The following is an 18,967-nucleotide window of genomic DNA, read 5'->3' on the forward strand; positions in this document are numbered from 1 at the left end:
TCAAGACTGAGAGGCAGAACCTCTGCTTTCCTGCCTCCTTCTGCTCCCCTCTGTCCACCAACTCTGCTCTGCTGTGCAGACTTAGAGCTTATGGCCATGTGTCGGGCTGTACACATTGCTATTGATGGGACCTCAGAGGCTTCTGGCAGCCTTCTGCATTTAGCCCTGTGGAATCAGTAGAAGGAGGCAGGTCTTGGGCGGCAGGGCTCCTGGGGCTTTTTCTGATATGGCCAGAGTGTGAAAGTCACTGAGGTCTAGAGGTCGGGTGGACACTGAGGGTCGGTGATCACACTGGATCTTGTTCCTGCGGCTGCCAGTGAGAAGCACATTACCTGTGGCTTGTGACAGAAGCGCGTAAAGCATCTTTATAACTGAGGTTTCCAGTGGAAGCAAGGAAATGCATAGGTGGGCTTATGGACTTTATGCCTCTGTCCTTGCTTGGTGCAGTCACGCCTCTTTTCCCCATGAAAGTACAGGTGTCCCACACTCTTTAAAGGTTTGCATTATGCCACTTTGCTATTACAAAGACCTACCTGTTTTTTATTAACTGAAAGAAATTGGAAGTTTTTGCTTTTACAAAAAAAAAGGCAAAAAGCTAAAATGGAGTTCAGCATTTGTTTTACAGCGAGCTGTTCTAGAGTCTGCTCAAATCCAGAGTGCCCAGAGCCACGCTCCTTCCCTGAGGAATGCACTCAGCATCTCAGCGTCAAGCCACCAGGGCTTTGAACTGTGTCTGTGGGCATCTTTATCTCCGTTTACTTGGTCCATCCTTTAGCAAGATGTGTCCTAAGGTGTCAGAAAAGCCTAATAGAGGTGATTTTTTTGGGTCTGGGAACGCTCAACAAATTTTTCATATAAATTAATGGTTGTTTCTTTGCTTTACACCATTTCATTCGTGAAGGGTTCCATAGCAACGCTCTACTTTCAGATAGCTGGGGGAGGGGGGCGGGGGGGAGCCTGAAGTGGCCTTTGAGATGGCCAGTTAGACCTTCTCCTTTGGAGCTCCATCACCTGGTGGGCCCAGCTCTTGGAGCTGTCATGTGTGCTTACCTCTTCCCACCCCGACACTCTGCTGTCTGGGGTGGGACTGTGGGTTTATGCATTTCCATAAATCCTGGCTGTGTCGAGCACAGGGCATCAAAATAGATGTGAGATCAGTGAGCTTTGGTGGAATTTAGTGTAGGTGTTGATCATTGTACAGATTCCTCCCCATAAGAAAGGATAACCTAATTTTCGGGTAGTGCTTTCAAAACGATTGTGGCAACTTTCTGCATAAACCCCAACAGCAAGAAGTCTGTAACAACCTGCCATTGCGGGAATTCTAACGGTTAGATTAGTTTTACACAGATGAGTATTCTTTCGTCTCACGGTTGGTTGAAGGACCAACTTTGGGGTTTCAGCATGAATACAAGTGGTGGCATAATGGATTCAAAATCCTGACAGTTGATGCCACTTGGAGAATACAGTTTTATGCCACTTCTAAGGAGACGGAGAGAATATTGACTATTTCTTAAACTTAAACCCAGGACGAGGTGAGTATCTCATTTTCAGCTACCCTGCTGGAAAGTAGAAACAGCTCACTGGAGACATGTGCCTTCCCTGGGCTGTCCGCTCCAGGCCTCCCAGCAACATTTGGCTGCATCATTGTTCTAGCGTCTTCCAAAGGAACTGAGCCTGCCCTTCCCCCAGATAGCAAGCAGTAACCAAGGCACTAGCATCACGTTGTATGCCAACTGCACTTCGATAATAAACAAAAATAAAAACTGAAAAAGAAAAAAGGAAAGAGAAGTGACCAAGGTAAAAATAGTGGGAAGTTGGTCTCCTGTCACAGTCCATTCTGTGCTCCCCCCGCAGTGGTTCACAGAGCGTTTCCCCCCGGCTGCTGGGGGTGACAGAGGGGCGCAGAACTACCCCCAGAGCAGAGAGCCACCGTGTGCCTATTTAAGAGAAGTGAACTGTGCCTGTGTAGGCACGTTTTGTACTCAACGAAGACTTCCCTTTCCACATGTTTGAAAACCAGTTTCTGTATCTACAGTTAGAGAATCCAGTAACCTGCCCCTTACCTCGAAGAGGGTGCTGAGCCTCCGGTGTTAGGGAGTGAGTTCTTGGAGCGGGTTTTTGGCTGGCAGGCGCGTGCCCACCCAGTGCTGACGGTACATGGGCCTTTGCAGCCCGCCCACCGCAGCCCTGCACGTCCTGGGGGGTCATTTCGGCCTGCTGTGATCACTGGGCTCCCGTTCGCCTTCTGTTCTAAGGAGGCTCAGAAATGTGTTTCTGGCACATGTCTGGGCTCCAGTAGCTTTTGCTTCTGCTCCAGACAACAGTGAACTTTTGAGAAAGGAGTGTAAATTATGGACCGGCCCTCCACAGAGCCCAGGACAGACTGTGTCTTGTCTTTTAGAGGAAGGCAGATGGCTCATCCTACCTAGCCTCCTGGGCCCTTGGGTTGCTGTACTCTGTGAAGCCGAGGAAAGAAGATGCTCTTTAATTGCACTGTCTTTGCCTTGCCCTGGCTTTTACTGTTTGGGAGAGTGAATGCACTTACTTTAACCAGACTACACACAGGAGGGGGTGGGAGCAGGTAGGCACTCTCTAAATGTCAGAGGCATTTACCAGTCAGGTTGAAAACAGTGCGAGTCACAAGGAGCTTTCCCACTCTGCTTCCCTATAAGATTCCTGTCTACTTAAAATACTCCCCTCTCTGCCAAAAATGATGTCGAGGAGTGATTTTACAGGGATTCTGCACATCCCCTAGCATAGCCTTTTCTGCCAAGGGTTTGCGTTAAAATGTTACATCTTTAACTCATTATCCAAGCCATTGTTTCCTGAAAGCTTTGTTAGGATTTACAATCTGACTTGAATAATTCCAGTTAAATCCCGTAAGGAAGAAAAGAAAAGGCAGTTCCAGGAGGAATTATACCCTCGCCTCTCTCAACAGTGCTGGGGCCTTCCGCAGGCCCTGGGGCCCCGGCAGGTGACTCCGAGCCTCATCTTGCCCCAGGTATCACTTATGGCCTCGCTGGGGCGCCCCGGAAGCAGGCCAGTCTGTGGCCTGAAGCAGACTGGGGAGCCTCTGGTCTCTGTGCTTGTTCTTCCCTCATTCACAACGGCTGCCCTTTTCTGCTCCTATCACACCCTCGTGTCGGGGGTCTTCCTGCTGCCCTCCAGCTCCACAAATAATGTCGTCTTTCCTCATTTCCTCCCCACTTCCTCCCCACCTTACAGCACAGTGATATCATTTCCTTCCCACCTGGAATGCCAGAGCCCTCAATGAGCACTTGGGCCCCCGTGCCTTCCGAGCTCCGTGATCTGGTTTGACCCTTGGCTCTCCCAGTTATTTTTCCTCATCCTTATAATGAGGAGATCGGAACACATGACTGTTATTCCTAGCTGAAAACTTCTGAGTCTTGAGAAGCTTTTTTTTGTCTTCTCTTGGCCGGTCAGATGAAGTACAGAGAGGCCCACTCCAGTTTCTGTGTGACCACGCAGAGGGTCCTGGCCAGGGTCTGGGGGTGGGGGGGGGGTGCCAGACCACACTGTACCAGGTGGCTGAGGCCACGAGGTGTGGGTGGGCAGTCAGGTGTTCTGGATGACTAGGTATGGACTTTGCTAGATCTGCCATTCTCCATTTAGATTATTATGTTTTCCAGTGACTTAATCGTAGCAAGGTTAGGTCAATTGATGATCAAGATGAAAAAGCAGTGATATTTTTTTCTACCTCAGTAGCCAAAAATCATGATAGCTTCTCTCTGCACATGCTGTTTTTTAAAAAAATAAACTCTTTAGTTCAGCACAGTTTTAGACTTACAGAAAAATTGTAGGGATAGTACAGAGAGTTCCCATAGACTCCACACCAGCTTCCTCTTTTGCGAGCACCCTACATTAATGTGGATGATCAGTTACCGCTAATGACCTGGTCCCCATACGACTAATGCCCGTACTTTATTTAGATTTCCATGGTTTTCCTTGGGGTCCTTTTTCTGTTCCAGGATCCCATCCAGGATCGCACATGACATTCAGTTATCATGTCTCCTCAGGCTCCTCTTGCTTGTGACAGTTTCTTGGACTTTCCTTGTTCCTGAGGTCCTGACATCTTGAGGAGCACTGGTCAGGTGTTTTGTAGAATATTCCCCATCTGCAATTTGTCTGATATTTTTCTCATGATTAGATGGGGGTTATGGGTTTGGGGAGGAAGATCACAGAGGTCAAGTGCCCTTCTTGTCACATCCCGTAATCAAATGTTTGTCATTGTGGATCGTGGCCCCTGGTCAAGGTAGTGTTGGTTAGGTGCTGCACTCTTTTCTGCCCTTTCCACACAGGCCTCTGTGGAAGGAAGTCATGTGGGCAGGCTACTTACAGCTGGGGAGCTCTGTTCCACGTCTTTGAGTATGGGCACTGGCATTCTGGCCCCCTCAGGATGAGCTGCCCAGGCAGGATTGGGCTGTGTATTGGCGGACAGTGAATGGAATGCTGGCCTGGGGTGCGGTCCGTGGTGTGCACTCCTCCTGGGGCCCGTGCTCGGCTTGCTCCGGGTGACGCGGGTTGGCTGACCGAAGCTGTTGGTGAACAGGAGCCCTCTCGTGATTCGTGCTCAGAAGTGGATCCTCTAGCGCATTACGCTAACATTTTAGTCCAGAAGAAAAGGGCTTCCGGAGTAGTAACAGTTACCAAAAACCCTGACTTATAATAATTCAGTATTTTTTCTGCTCTGGACCTAACTCTGTGTTAAGGTAAAAGTGGAAGCCGCTTGGTTCTTACCCTCAGGGGGATCCCAGAAAGGTCTAAAAAAGCATTGCCATTGCTATTCAAGGCCTCTGGGTTTTAATAATTAAAATATGGTTGGGTTTGCCTTCCATAACATTATACTTGGAATAACATCTTGTTTTTTTCTGGGGAATTGCATGATTATCGTGGGCAAGAACAATGTCATTGATTTGTATTTCTCATACCGTGTAATTTCTGCCCATAGGAGGCTCTCCCTTAAGAGCTGCAATAAATGTGGAAGCTCAGAGACCTCAAAGTCAAGGCCGCTGGGGGTATTGGCCTCCCAGGCAGTTCTGTCTATGCTGGTTAGGCCTGAGATGGGTGGAAGTCACAGGCAGATGTTCTGACAACCAGTTGTAGAATTCTGAGATTTAAACTATTTTAGCCGTCAATGACAGTAAAGGACATGGTGGCTGTCTGTGTTGCGATAAGAGGGGGTTAATGGGATGAAAGGCAATAATAAACACTTTCGTTCTTTTTCTAGCAGAGTTGAACAGCATAATGGGGTGCAAAGTTCTGCTCAACATCGGGCATCAGATGCTGCGGAGGAAAGTCGTGGACTGCAGCCGGGAGGAGAGCCGGCTGTCTCGCTGCTTGAACACTTTCGACCTGGTGGCACTGGGGGTGGGCAGCACGCTGGGTGCTGGCGTGTATGTCCTGGCTGGAGCTGTGGCCCGTGAGGACGCGGGCCCCGCCATTGTCATCTCCTTCCTGATTGCAGCGCTGGCCTCGGTGCTGGCCGGCCTCTGCTACGGCGAGTTTGGCGCTCGGGTCCCCAAGACAGGCTCAGCCTACCTCTACAGCTACGTCACGGTCGGGGAGCTCTGGGCCTTCATCACTGGTTGGAACTTAATCCTCTCCTACATCATTGGTATGTCCCAGGAGGCCTGGAGCCTGCCCCCTTCCCCCTCTGCTGTTCTCACCTCCAAGCCGCAGGCCACGCTCTCCTTTGCTCCCCGAGTGGACTGAGTCTAGCTCCTCCCTAAGATTGGCCTCCTCCCTTGACTATGGTACACGTTCCCTTTCCCTTATTAGGAAAGGCAGGGGCTGCCTCGGGGGTATCACTGCTCCTTCTGGTCTGTGCCCCTGTTTTGAATGATAGGTACAGTGGACTGTTAGTGGGGATGAGCCAGGCCAACAAGGAGGTCAGTCCTGTGAACATAAGAGACGTAGATTCAGTGGGATGTTCTTACTACTTAAAAGGAGTGTAGTCCCTTTCAGTATTTTTGATTACTGATTATTAGAATAAACATAGCACTTATACAGAAGAATTTGGGAAATACAGAAAAGTGCAATGCAGAAAGTAGACATTGCCCAATCTGACAATCCAGAGAAATTGTTATTCATTCACTCATTCTTTCAACAGATATTTATTGAGCCCCTCCTCTGTGCCAGACATTATGCTAGGTAGTAGGAACACAATGGGAGAAGAAGACAATCTCTGTTCATAAGAGTTTAGGGTTCTAACTATTGTTAACATTTTTGTCAACTTAAATGTATATTTTTTGTCCAGTATGTCTCTTTATTTATAAAACAATATATAGTAAACATTTTTCATGGTATTAATGGTTTTTCCATAGTAATATTCTAAATGATTGCATATCATTATATAGTTTTATATACGTAGCATACTTTTTTGGATGTTCTTGTGGGGTATTTAGATTGTTTCCAGTTGTGTTATTATTGTTATAAACAGTTTAATGTCATTTAATGTCTTTGGGCATAGCCATGATTTTTTTTCTTTAAAATAGTCTAAGAAGCAGAATGTGTAGTCAGTGGGCTTGCGTATTTTTAAGGTCCATGTTGCCTGTGATCCTCCAGATGGCTACGGGCCCCCTTTCTCACATACTTGCTGACCCTGGGCACCGGCATTAAAAACAAACAACCAACAAACAAAAACACTCAAAATATAAAGTCTTCTTAGTTTGGTAGTTGAGAAGGTATTGTTTCTTTTGATGTTATTTGTGTTTTGGTTACAACCGAGGTTGAACACATCAACTTAAAAGAGACAAACACCTGAATATAAAATAACCAAAGGATATGAATGGCCAATTCCTACAAGTAGAAATGTAAATAGCCACTAAACATTCCATTTATATTTCAGCAAGCTTTTTGTAATATTTTCAAAACAGAGTAAGATGTGGTAAGCGGGTCGCAGTGCGCTCCTGTGTACCCCATACTGAGAATGACATGGGGGACTGTGTGCAGCCCGCTGGGACGCAGGCCCCCAGGGCCGTGGGGGCACCTGCTGCTGCTTGCCCAGGCCAGCTGGCGGAGGGCTCCCGCCAAGCTCTCTGAGCAGCACCTTCCCTTTCTTTCCCGGAGCCCGTGGTACCTAATGACTGCCAGCATAGCTTATGCTTCTAAGTTTGAAAATAAAATTCATAATAATGTTGTTTTTTTTCTTTTCAGTACAACACTAAAACTTATAACCACAAATGCTCATGTAAGCTCAAGTCTCTGAGCGGGAATGTAGCTGTTGTACATGGGCTGTTATGTTCCCAGAGGATCTGCCTGGGCATAAAACAAAACCTGAGCAGGAGTCGCCCTCTGCTTCCAGACCAACAAATGAAAGCTTCTTTGCCAGAATGCTGTTTGCTTGTGTGACTGACTCGTGCATGTGTTACTGTGGGGGATTCTCAGCCTTAGATTTTGGGGAAGGGCAGTTTTTCTCAGCAAACATGAGTTTTGTTAAAGCTAGGTTTCAAAGATGGGGAGTGAGGGAGGCCAGGAAGGAAGGCCAGGCAGCCCCACTCACCCTCACGGTGGGCTTCAGAGCCTGATCAGAAGTGAGCCGGCCTCTGTCGGGGAGGGGAGGAGGCCATTTTCCTCCCCTGGACTGTGGCCTTGATGGACAGAATTCATAATAGCCTGGATGCTGAGGATGAAGAAACATGGTTAAATTTTTGAGTTGTTGGACAAATACTTGGTATGAGACCCACTAGCAAGATTGAATCTCTGTAGTTCCTCTGGGCAGATTGTGTGGATGACCCAGACCACAGTCACCAGCAAGGCCCCCTTTGAAAGTAAAGGAAAATGCTATATGTGAATATTGGAATTTTAGTAACATTTCCTTGAAAAGCAGTGACTTTATTCAGGTTAAAAGAGAGAGCATGCAGTCAACAGTTATTGGCATTTGGGGTGCTGTGTCTGTGATCCTCATGGCGGCGGGTGTGGTACGGAGAGGAGAAGAGCTGGGCTGTCTGTGGTCAGGCACTTGGGGACCTGGTGTGAGCCCAGGTTTGGGCACAGAATAGCAGAGCTGGCTGGCGCTGGCTCTGGGGTGACCACGTGACTGTTGCTGACGGGAGGGTCAGCACGTGTGGATGTCCTTGGTCCCCTCTTGCTGGGAGAACAGCATTCCCTGGTGGGTGGGGACCCTCAGCTTTGCTGTCAGGAGGGTCTTGGAAGAGAAGCTTCCTGAGCTAGACGTCTCAAGCTGCCCACCACAACCCATGAGTGGATCATGAAATCAACTTCATGGTTTGCCACCAGTATTTCTTTAATAATGAAATAAAATAGAGTTGAATAAATATCACCAGCGTGTTTCTCAGGTGGAAAGGTTAATAGCACTAGTTTGTGAACTGTTTATTATTCAGTTGTATATTTGGAACATGGTACCCACGCCCATATTGGGTTGTGATGGAAAGTGTTTCTCTCCGGGCCCGTGAAGGCTCCCCAGCCTTGTCACTTCACTGCAGGCACTAATCGAGCCTCACTTCTGAGCTAGCACAGACCGGGGTCCGGCTGCCACCACTGAGTCCTAGCGCATCATCCGTGACCCCTGCACGGAGGCTGCAAAGTTGAGCCCGATGACAAATACTTTTCATTGTTTTCCTTCAGTTTCCTCTGGTGTGTCTGTTTCATGGCAGGTACTTCAAGTGTAGCGAGAGCCTGGAGCGCGACGTTTGACGAGCTGATTGGCAAACCCATCGGGGAGTTCTCAAGGACGCACATGGCTCTGAAAGCCCCCGGAGTGCTGGCCGAAAACCCAGACATATTTGCTGTGATCATCATTCTCATCTTAACAGGTAAAGCCACACAGCGGGACACGTCTGGTTGGAGTGAGGGGCCTGAGGTGACGGGCAGGTTCCCATGGGGCCTGTTTCTAACTTTCCTCATTCTCCTTTCCCCTCCTTTTGTTTCTTTCTGTAATGAATGCAGACATCTCGTTGGTCTTAACGGCTTCTTGTACACACAGGGTGGGCCTGTTGAATAGCTATCAAAGCTGTGTGTCATTTAATTTAAAAAGAGTCTCAGGTGTTTGTGCAGCTGTTTGTAGAGTGGGGTTTTGTTAGTACGGCAGGCTTTTTGTACAAGTGACCCAGGAATACAAATTCCCTTGACTCAGTGGAGGACCATTTGGAAAGGAAAATGGCATTCTTCAGCGGGGAACATAGAGGGGAAGAGGTCGATCTGGCGCACCAGTGTGTGTGACTGGGTGCTGGAAAAGTCTTGGATGGTTTTGCACCTAACAGCCATCAGAGCGCCCATTAAAAATGTTTCACAGGGCGCCTGGGTGGCTCAGTCGGTTGAGTGTCTGCCTTCGGCTCAGATCATGATCCCAGAGTCCTGGGATCGAGTCCTGCGTTAGGCTCCCTGCTCACTGGGGAGCCTGCTTCTCCCTCTCCTACTCCCCCTACTTGTGCTCTCTCTCTCTCTCTCTCTCTGACAAATAAATGAATAAAATCTTTAAAAAAAATGTTTCATCAAATAATGCAATATATGTTAAGAAAGAAAAAAAGAAGAAGAAGAATGTAGCAGGAGGGGAAGAATGAAGGGGGGGAAATCGGAGGGGGAGAAGAACCATGAGAGAAAATGGACTCTGAAAAACAAACTGAGGGTTCTAGAGGGGAGGGGGGTGGGAGGATGGGTTAGCCTGGTGATGGGTATTGAGGAGGGCACGTTCTGCATGGAGCACTGGGTGTTATGCACAAACAATGAATCATGGAACACTATATCTGAAACTAATGATGTAATGTATGGGGATTAACATAACAATAAAAAAATTAAAAAAAAAAATGTTTCATGACAGAGTCATGGGTACAGAATTTTAAAATTCCAGGTAGTTTTTGAGCACGGCTGAGAGCAGCTGCTTCTTAGTGACGTTTATCTGTGTCCTGGCCTCTAGGATGGGAGTTTTGTTCCATGTGACACTTAACTGTATAAGCATTAAGCTGAATGCAGATAAATTCCCCTTTGAGATTAGAATATCTGGATGGGTTTTAAAAACACCATGCCTTATTTTACCACCATGTAATTGAAATCATCTTGCACAGGCCAGTCTCAGCAGTATTTCTGGTCCAGCTGGCTGGAACATGTATCAGAAATTAAGTTTGCACTGGGGAGATTTTCATAAACATGAGAGGGAGGGACGCCAGAGAGAAACAGAGCACACAGCACGAGGAGGTGTTCCCTGCGATTAATTGCTCACTTCCCTTCTAGCACCTTCATTTCAGAATTGAATCTATTGTGAAATGCATTTTTTATTTTAAGTGTGTAAAATGTGCACCTGGCAGGGCAGCAGTCTCAGATCATAAGTGGTGGTCACCTGTTACCTGGACACCTTTCCATGTCTCTTTTCTTCTCCAGCCGGGAGTTTAGCCACAGAAGTCCCCAAATGGCACGTTTACCCCCAGGTGATCGTGTGGCCTAAGCCTCAGAGACAGTGTTGTCATGTGGTTTCTTTGTGTTTTCATCACTTGGGTCTTTTTAATTTTTTTATGTGAGTTTATGATCTATAACCTGTCTAGCTTAGACATTGTTTTACGTGCACTGAGTCCGATGACGAACCTCATGGTTCGTGGTTCCATAATCACAGAAAGTTGTCATTGCTCATACCGCTAACGTTGCATGGTGAATCTGAATAATTTTCTCATCTGAAAAACCCTCATTCTACCAACAAACTGAGCCAAATGTCTCCTCCTTGGAGAAAAAAAAATCCCACTGCCCCCTCAGGGGAGTCCCAGGAAAGTATGTTAGTGAGGGGAGAGGGTGCCGAGAGAGGCCTTCTCTTCATCCCTGGGAGGGGCTTGCATTCCAGGGTGGTGGGCTGTGCTGTTCCCCATTGCTGCAGTCCTTTGGTGCCCCCTGGCTGGCATCCTCAACTCCAGAGGGGGCCTGCAGGGCCAACTTTGATAGCTTTGTGAACCACTCCGTGGACTTTGGTTATTTTGATCCCTGCCTCTAGAAAGATGATTAATTCAGCCCCATTCCCAGAGGCTCACAGAAATCTTAGGAGCTTTGGTGCCACTTAGATTCTTCTTAAGTCACCCTCTCGTCCCATCCCTGTCCGTGTCCCAGGAAGGAGTCGCCTGGCACAGAGTTCACACCATCAGGCAAAATTTTCTTGCTTGTGCACTTTTTCAGGACTTTTAACTCTCGGTGTGAAAGAGTCGGCCATGGTCAACAAAATATTCACTTGTGTCAACGTTCTGGTCTTGGGCTTCATAATGGTGTCAGGATTTGTGAAAGGATCGATTAAAAACTGGCAGCTCACAGAGGAGGATTTCCAGAACACATCCAGTCATCGCTGCTTGAACAAGTGAGTTGTTTCTTCTTTCTCTCGGCATGTGACAGTTGATTTGTATTTGGTACTTAACAACATACGCATATATTAGGGGTATGTAATTGGCTAGAACACTACATGCCTTTTTAAAAATGTAATTTGAATTTGAATTAATTTTTTTGTGCAGTAAAATAGCTGAGGGTGTTTTTTTTGGTTTGAAATTTGTGTCAAGTTTCCTTTCCCTGAACTCGACAGTGTATTGTCTGATAAAGGAAGGTATTCAGGAAAACAAAATCTTCATTCTAATTCTAAAACTGTATGTAGTTGAAGATCGTTGTCAGACTCACTAAGTAATCTATTTTCCTCATATTCTATTTCATGACCAACCTCTGAATTTTGTATTCAGAAAAGATTTTCTCTGCAAAATCATGGTGCTATCACTTGATTATGAAATGCCTTCCTATTAATAACATAGATGGAAGAAGAAATACGTGGGACTTTTATCACAGGCTTTTATCAGAGGTTTTCAGAATTACTAAAGTATCAAAATGTGATTATATTAGTCTTTCTCCCACCCTCAATTTGGGGTGCATCAGCCCTAAAAACCAGTGGCGCCATCTCCCTTCTAGTCTCTGACTCAAGACACCCAAGATTGGAGGCAGGTGACAGGCCAGCTCTTGGACCTGTGCTTTTTTAGGACCCTCAGTGATGCCTCATCAACAAGCTCTGATTATCTAGAAATCAAAAGCCAAGCAATTAGAATGTATCTTTTGGATCTCTTTTGGTCAGATTTTTCAGGTGAATCTTAAGGTCCTAGGATGGAGAACAGGGGGTGAGATTTTGTCTGTGATTCTGTTGTATTTACGACCAAAGGTTACACAGCTCTGATAAGGAGACCCTCCTAAAATGCAGTGGCTTTAAAATGACGTCTCAGGTCCTGATGTGAGTGGACCAGGTTGACTGGCCAGCGTGGCTGCACGCAGGCTTTTGGGGATCCACCAGGTTGTTCCGTCCTACCCTAGGGTGTGGTCCTCCTCTGCATGGTCAGAGCTGGGCTCTCCCAGAGGGAAAAAGGGTATGGAGGAGAGTGTGCCCAGTGCTTTCAAGGGCAGATCCAGAAGACACGTGTCCCTTCTGCCAACATCCCACTGGTGAGAATCCAGTAGGTTGCCACATCTAGCTGCAAGGGAGACTGAGAAACGAGGTCGTCCCATGCTGGGCATCCGAGTGGTCACATGTGAACTTGGTCTCTGGTTAAGGCCCAGCCATATCTTACAGTGGTCTGGTCACTGGACAGGCATCAATGTGTGACTAGTTCACTGCTACAACACAAGCAGGAAACCGTTGAATTGAATGCATGAAATATTATGTGGTTAACAGTTCAAATAAAAAGAGCCTTCCTTTTGGAGACTAAACTATTACAGAGAAATGAGAATTTTTTTATTTTCTTTTTTTAAGTTCTATGCCCAAGTGGGGTTTGAACTCACGACCCCAAGATCAAGAGTCGCATGTTCTACTGACTGAGCCAGCCAGGCGCCCCTGAGAAATGAGGATTTTTTTTAAAATTTTTTTATTGTTATGTTAATCCCCATACATTACATCATTAGTTTTAGATGTAGTGTTCCATGATTCATTGTTTGTGCATAACACCCAGTGCTCCGTGCCGAACGTGCCCTCCTCAATACCCATCACCAGGCTAACCCATCCTCCCACCCCCCTCCCCTCTAGAACCCTCAGTTTGTTTTTCAGAGTCCGTCGTCTCTCATGGTTCGTCTACCCCTCCGATTCCCCCACTTCATTCTTCCTCTCCTGCTATCTTCGTCTTTTTTTTTTTTCCTTAACATATATTGCATTATTTGTTTCAGAGGTACAGATCTGAGATTCAACAGTCTTGCACAATTCACAGCGCTTACCAGAGCACATACCCTCCCCAGTGTCTATCACCCAGTCACCCCATCCCTCCCACCCCACCCTCCACTCCAGTAACCCTCAGTTTGTTTCCTGAGATTAAGAATTCCTCATATCAGTGAGGTCATATGATACATGTCTCTCTCTGTTTGACTTATTTCGCTCAGCATAATACCCTCCAGTTCTATCCACGTCGTTGCAGATGGCAAGATCTCATTCCTTTTGATGGCTGCATAATATTCCAGTGTGTATATATACCACATCTTCTTTATCCATTCATCTGGCGATGGACATCTTGGCTCTTTCCACAGTTTGGCTATTGTGGACATTGCTGCTATAAACATTGGGGTGCACGTACCCTTTCGGATCCCTACTTTTGTATCTTTGGGGTAAATACCCAGTAGTGCAATTGCTGGATCATATGGTAGCATTATTTTCAACTATTTTCCAGAGTGGCTGCACCAGCTTGCATTCCCACCAACAGCGTAGGAGGGTTCCCCTTTCTCCGCATCCCCGCCAACATCTGTCATTTCCTGACTTGTTAATTTTAGCCATTCAGACTGGTGTGAGGTGGTATCTCATTGAGGTTTTGATTTGGATTTCCCTGATGCCGAGCGATGTTGAGCACTTTTTCATGTGTCTGTTGGCCATTTGGATGTCTTCTTTGGAAAAATGTCTGTTCATGTCTTCTGCCCATTTCTTGATTGGATTCTTTGTTCTTTGGGTGTTGAGTTTGATAAGTTCTTTATAGATTTTGGATACTAGCCCTTTATCTGATATGTCATTTGCAAATATCTTCTCCCATTCTGTCGGTTGTCTTTTGGTTTTGTTGACTGTTTCCTTTGCTTTGCAAAAGCTTTTTATCTTGATGAAGTCCCAATAGTTCATTTTTGCCCTTGCTTCCCTTGCCTTTGGCGATGTTTCTAGGAAGAAGTTGCTGCGGCTGAGGTCGAAGAGGTTGCTGCCTATGTTCTCCTTTAGGATTTTGATGGACTCCTGTCTCACATTGAGGTCTTTCAACCATTTGGAGTCTATTTTTGTGTGTGGTGTAAGGAAATGGTCCAGTTTCATTCTTCTGCATGTGGCTGTCCAATTTTCCCAACACCATTTGTTGAAGAGACTGTCTTTTTTCCATTGGACATTCTTTCCTGCTTTGTCAAAGATTAGTTGACCATAGAGTTGAGGGTCCATTTCTGGGCTCTCTATTCTGTTCCATTGATCTATGTGTCTGTTTTTGTGCCAGTACCATACTGTCTTGATGATGACAGCCTTGTAATAGAGCTGGAAGTCCGGAATTGTGATGCCGCCAGCTTTGTTTTTCTTTTTCAACATTCCTCTGGCTATGCGGGGTCTTTTCTGGTTCCATACAAATTTTAGGATTATTTGTTCCATTTCTTTGAAAAAAGTGGATGGTATTTTGATGGGGATTGCATTGAATGTGTAGATTGCTCTAGGTAGCATTGACATCTTCACAGTATTTGTTCTTCCAATCCATGAGCATGGAACGTTTTTCCATTTCTTTGTGTCTTCCTCAATTTCTTTCATGAGTATTTTATAGTTTTCTGAGTACAGATCCTTTGCCTCTTTGGTTAGATTTATTCCTAGGTATCTTAGGGTTTTGGGTGCAATTGTAAATGGGATCGACTCCTTAATTTCTCTTTCTTCTGTCTTGTTGTTGGTGTATAGGAATGCCACTGACTTCTGTGCATTAATTTTATATCCTGCCACTTTACTGAATTCCTGTATGAGTTCTAGCAGTTTTGGGGTGGAGTCTTTGGGGTTTTCCACATAAAGTATCATATCATCTGCAAAGAGTGAGAGTTTGACTTCTTCTTTGCCGATTTGGATGCCTTTGATTTCTTTTTGTTGTCTGATTGCTGTGGCTCGGACTTCTAATACTATGTTGAATAGCAGTGGTGATAGTGGACATCCCTGCCGCATTCCTGACCTTAGGGGGAAAGCTCTCAGTTTTTCCCCATTGAGAATGATATTTGCTGTAGGTTTTTCATAGATGGCTTTTATGATATTGAGGTATGTAGCCTCTATGCCTATACTCTGAAGAGTTTTGATCAAGAAAGGATGCTGTACTTTGTCAAATGCTTTTTCTGCATCTATTGAGAGGATCATATGGTTCTTGTTCTTTCTTTTGTTAATGTATTGTATCACGTTGATTGATTTGCGGATGTTGAACCAACCTTGCAGCCCAGGGATAAATCCCACTTGGTCGTGGTGAATAATCCTTTTAATGTACTGTTGGATCCTATTGGCTAGTATTTTGGTGAGAATTTTTGGATCCATGTTCATCAGGGATATTGGTCTGTAGTTCTCCTTTTTGATGGGGTCTTTGCTGGTTTTGGGATCAAGGTAATGGTGGCCTCATAAAATGAGTTTGGAAGTTTTCCTTCCATTTCTATTTTTTGGAACAGTTTCAGAAGAATAGGTATTAATTCTTCTTGAAATGTTTGGTAGAATTCCCCTGGGAAGCCATCTGGCCCTGGGCTTTTGTTTGCTGGGAGATTTTTGATGACTGCTTCAATTTCCTTAGTGGTTATAGGTCTATTCAGGTTTTCTATTTCTTCCTGGTTCAGTTTTGGTAGTTGATACATCTCTAGGAATGCATCCATTTCTTCCAGGTTATCTAATTTGCTGGCATAGAGTTGCTCATAATACGTTCTTATAATTGTTTGTATTTCTTTGGTGTTGGTTGTGATCTCTCCTCTTTCATTCATGATTTTGTTGATTTGGGTCATTTGTCTTTTCTTTTTGATAAGTCTGGCCAGGGGTTTATCAATCTTGTTAATTCTTTCAAAGAACCAGCTCCTAGTTTCATTGATGTGTTCTACTGTTCTTTTGGTTTCTATTTCATTGATTTCTGCTCTGATCTTTATTATTTCTCTTCTCCTGCTGGGTTTAGGCTTTATTTGCTGTTCTTTCTCCAGCTCCTTTAGATGTAGGGTTAGGTTGTGTACTTGAGACCTTTCTTGTTTCTTGAGAAAGGCTTGTATTGCTATATACTTTTCTCTTAGGACTGCCTTTGCTGCATCCCAAAGATTTGGAATAGTTGTGTTTTCATTATCATTGGTTTCCATGAATTTTTTAAATTCTTCTTTAATTTCCTGGTTGACCCATTCATTCTTTAGTAGGATGCTCTTTAGCCTCCATGTATTTGAGTTCTTTCCGACTTTCCTCTTGTGATTGAGTTCTAGTTTCAAAGCATTGTGGTCTAAAAATAGGCAGGGAATGATCCCAATCTTTTGGTACCGGTTGAGACCTGATTTATGACCTACGATGTGATCGATTCTGGAGAATGTTCCATGGGCACTAGAGAATGTGTATTCCATTGCTTTGGGATGGAATGTTCTGAATATGTCTGTGAAGTCCATTTGGTCCAGTGTGTCATTTAAGGTCTTTATTTCCTTGTTGATCTTTTGCTTAGATGATCTGTCCATTTCAGTGAGGGGGGTGTTAAAGTCCTCCACTATTATTGTATTGTTGTCGATGTGTTTCTTTGCTTTTGTTATTAATTGCCTTATATAATTGGCTGCTCCCATGTTAGGGGCATAGATATTTACAATTGTTAGATCTTCTTGTTGGATAGACCCTTTAAGTATGATATAGTGTCCTTCCTCATCTCTTATTACAGTCTTTGGTTTAAAATCTAATTTGTCTGATATAAGGATTGCCACCCCAGCTTTCTTTTGGTGTCCATTAGCATAGTAAATGGTTTTCCACCCCCTCACTTTCAATCTGGGGGTATCTTTGGGTCTAAAATGAGTCTCTTGCAGACAGCATATCGATGGGTCTTGTTTTTTAATCCAGTCTGATAGCCTGTTTCTTTTGATTGGGGCATTTAGCCCATTTACATTCAGGGCAACTATTGAAAGATATGAATTTAGTGCCATTGTATTGCCTATAAGGTGACTGTTACTGTATATTGTCTGTGTTCCTTTCTGGTCTATGTTGCTTTTAGGCTCTCTCTTTGCTTAGAGGACCCCTTTCAATATTTCTTGTAGGGCTGGTTTCGTGTTTGCAAATTCCCTTAGTTTTTGTTTGTCCTGGAAGATTTTTATCTCTCCTTCTATTTTCAATGACAGCCTAGCTGGATATAGTATTCTTGGCTGCATATTTTTCTCATTTAGTGCTCTGAATATATCCTGCCAGTCCTTTCTGGCCTGCCAGGTCTCTGTGGATAGGTCTGTTGCCAATCTAATGTTTCTACCATTGTAGGTTACGTATCTCTTCTCCCGAGCTGCTTTCAGGATTTTCTCTTTGTCTCTGAGACTCGTAAGTTTTACTATTAGATGTCTGGGTGTTGACCTATTTTTATTGATTTTGAGAGGGGTTCTCTGTGCTTCCTGGATTTTGATGCCTGTTTCCTTCCCCAAATTAGGGAAGTTCTCTGCTGTAATTTGCTCCAGTATACCTTCTGCCCCTCTCTCTCTTTCTTCTTCTTCTGGGATCCCAATTATTCTAATGTTGTTTCGTCTTATGGTATCGCTTATCTCTCGAATTCTGCCCTCGTGATCCAGTAGTTGTTTATCTCTCTTTTTCTCAGCTTCTTTATTTTCCATCATTTGGTCTTCTATCTCACTGATTCTTTCTTCTGCCTCATTTATCCTAGCAGTTAGCGCCCCCATATTTGATTGCACCTCATTAATAGCCTTTTTGATTTCTACTTGGTTAGATTTTAGTTCTTTTACTTCTCCAGAAAGGGTTTCTCTAATAACTTCCATGCTTTTTTCAAGCCCAGCTAGTATCTTTAAAGTGATGATTCTGAACTCTAGATCCGACATCGTACTAATGTCCATATTGAGTAGGTCCCTGGCAGTCGGTACTACCTCTTGCTCTTTTTGTTGAGGTGATTTTTTCCGTCTTGTCATTTTGTCCAGAGGAGAATAGATTAATGAGAGAACAAAATGCTAACAGGGTAACAACATCCCCAGAAAATATACTCTAAACAAATCAGAAAAGACCTGAAGCAGTGGGAAAAGAAAGGGAAAGAGAGAAAAAAGAAAAAGAAAAAGAAAAAGATAAAGATAAAAACAAACAAAAACAGAACAAAACAAAAAAAAACCAGAATGTGATCAAATATGATCAGACTGGTATATATATCAGTGCCACACACTAGATTTTGGGTGTATTTTGGTCTGTTAGAAGAAAGTGCCTCCCAAAATTTTAAAGAAAGAAAAACATATATATGTACAAAAATAAGGGTTGATATGATGAAGGGATGGAATATGACTGTAAAGATGGAAATTATAAAAAATTTTATAAAAGGAATTGATAAGAAGTTGTTTGAAAAAAGAAAGAAGAGGATTTAAGAAAAAAAAAGGGAGAGAATGTGATCAGGCAGGAGAGTAGAAAAAAACCATACACTAGAGATTTAGGGTATATTTTGATCTGTTAGAAGAAACTATCTCAAAATTTTAAAGAGAGTACAACTTATATATATATATGCCAAAAATACGGGTAACTACTATGAAGGGATAGAATATGACTCTAAAAATGAAAAATAAAAACGAAAAATAAAAAAAATTTTTTTTTAAAAAGGGATTGATAAGATGTTGGTTGAAAAAAGGAAAAAGAAAAATTCAAAAAAAAAAAAAAGTTAAAAAAAATTAACTTTGAAAGACTAAAGAATCATGGTAAAAAAGCCATGAATTCTATGTGCATTATTCCCCTAGCGCTGGAGTTCTGCCGTTCTCATTGATCGGTAAACTTGGTCTTGGCTGGCTGTTCTCGCTGATCTTCTGGGGGAGGGGCCTGTTGCCGTGGTTTCCAAATGTC

The 18,967-nt window shown here is 44.2% G+C and overlaps 1 protein-coding gene across 9 annotated transcripts in view; it reads left to right on the plus strand.

Moving 5' to 3' along the window:
* The window catches only part of SLC7A1 (solute carrier family 7 member 1), an 86,035-nt gene that overhangs the window by 47,064 nt on the left and 20,004 nt on the right, over positions 1-18,967 (plus strand). For 5 of the 9 annotated variants that reach the window (XM_078070511.1, XM_036080407.2, XM_078070512.1 and 2 more), the window contains 3 exons: positions 5,252-5,635; positions 8,637-8,795; positions 11,134-11,308. In XM_078070511.1, coding sequence (XP_077926637.1) covers positions 5,266-5,635; positions 8,637-8,795; positions 11,134-11,308 — 704 coding nt within the window. In that variant the 5' untranslated portion in view covers positions 5,252-5,265. Of the gene's footprint in view, positions 1-5,248; positions 5,636-8,636; positions 8,796-11,133; positions 11,309-18,967 lie in introns of all 9 variants that reach the window. The other 4 variants (XM_078070510.1, XM_078070513.1, XM_036080409.2 and 1 more) reach the window with 1 other exon arrangement.

Source organism: Halichoerus grypus, chromosome 4 (genome assembly GCF_964656455.1).
Source record: "Halichoerus grypus chromosome 4, mHalGry1.hap1.1, whole genome shotgun sequence".
NCBI classification, from domain to species: domain Eukaryota; kingdom Metazoa; phylum Chordata; class Mammalia; order Carnivora; family Phocidae; genus Halichoerus; species Halichoerus grypus.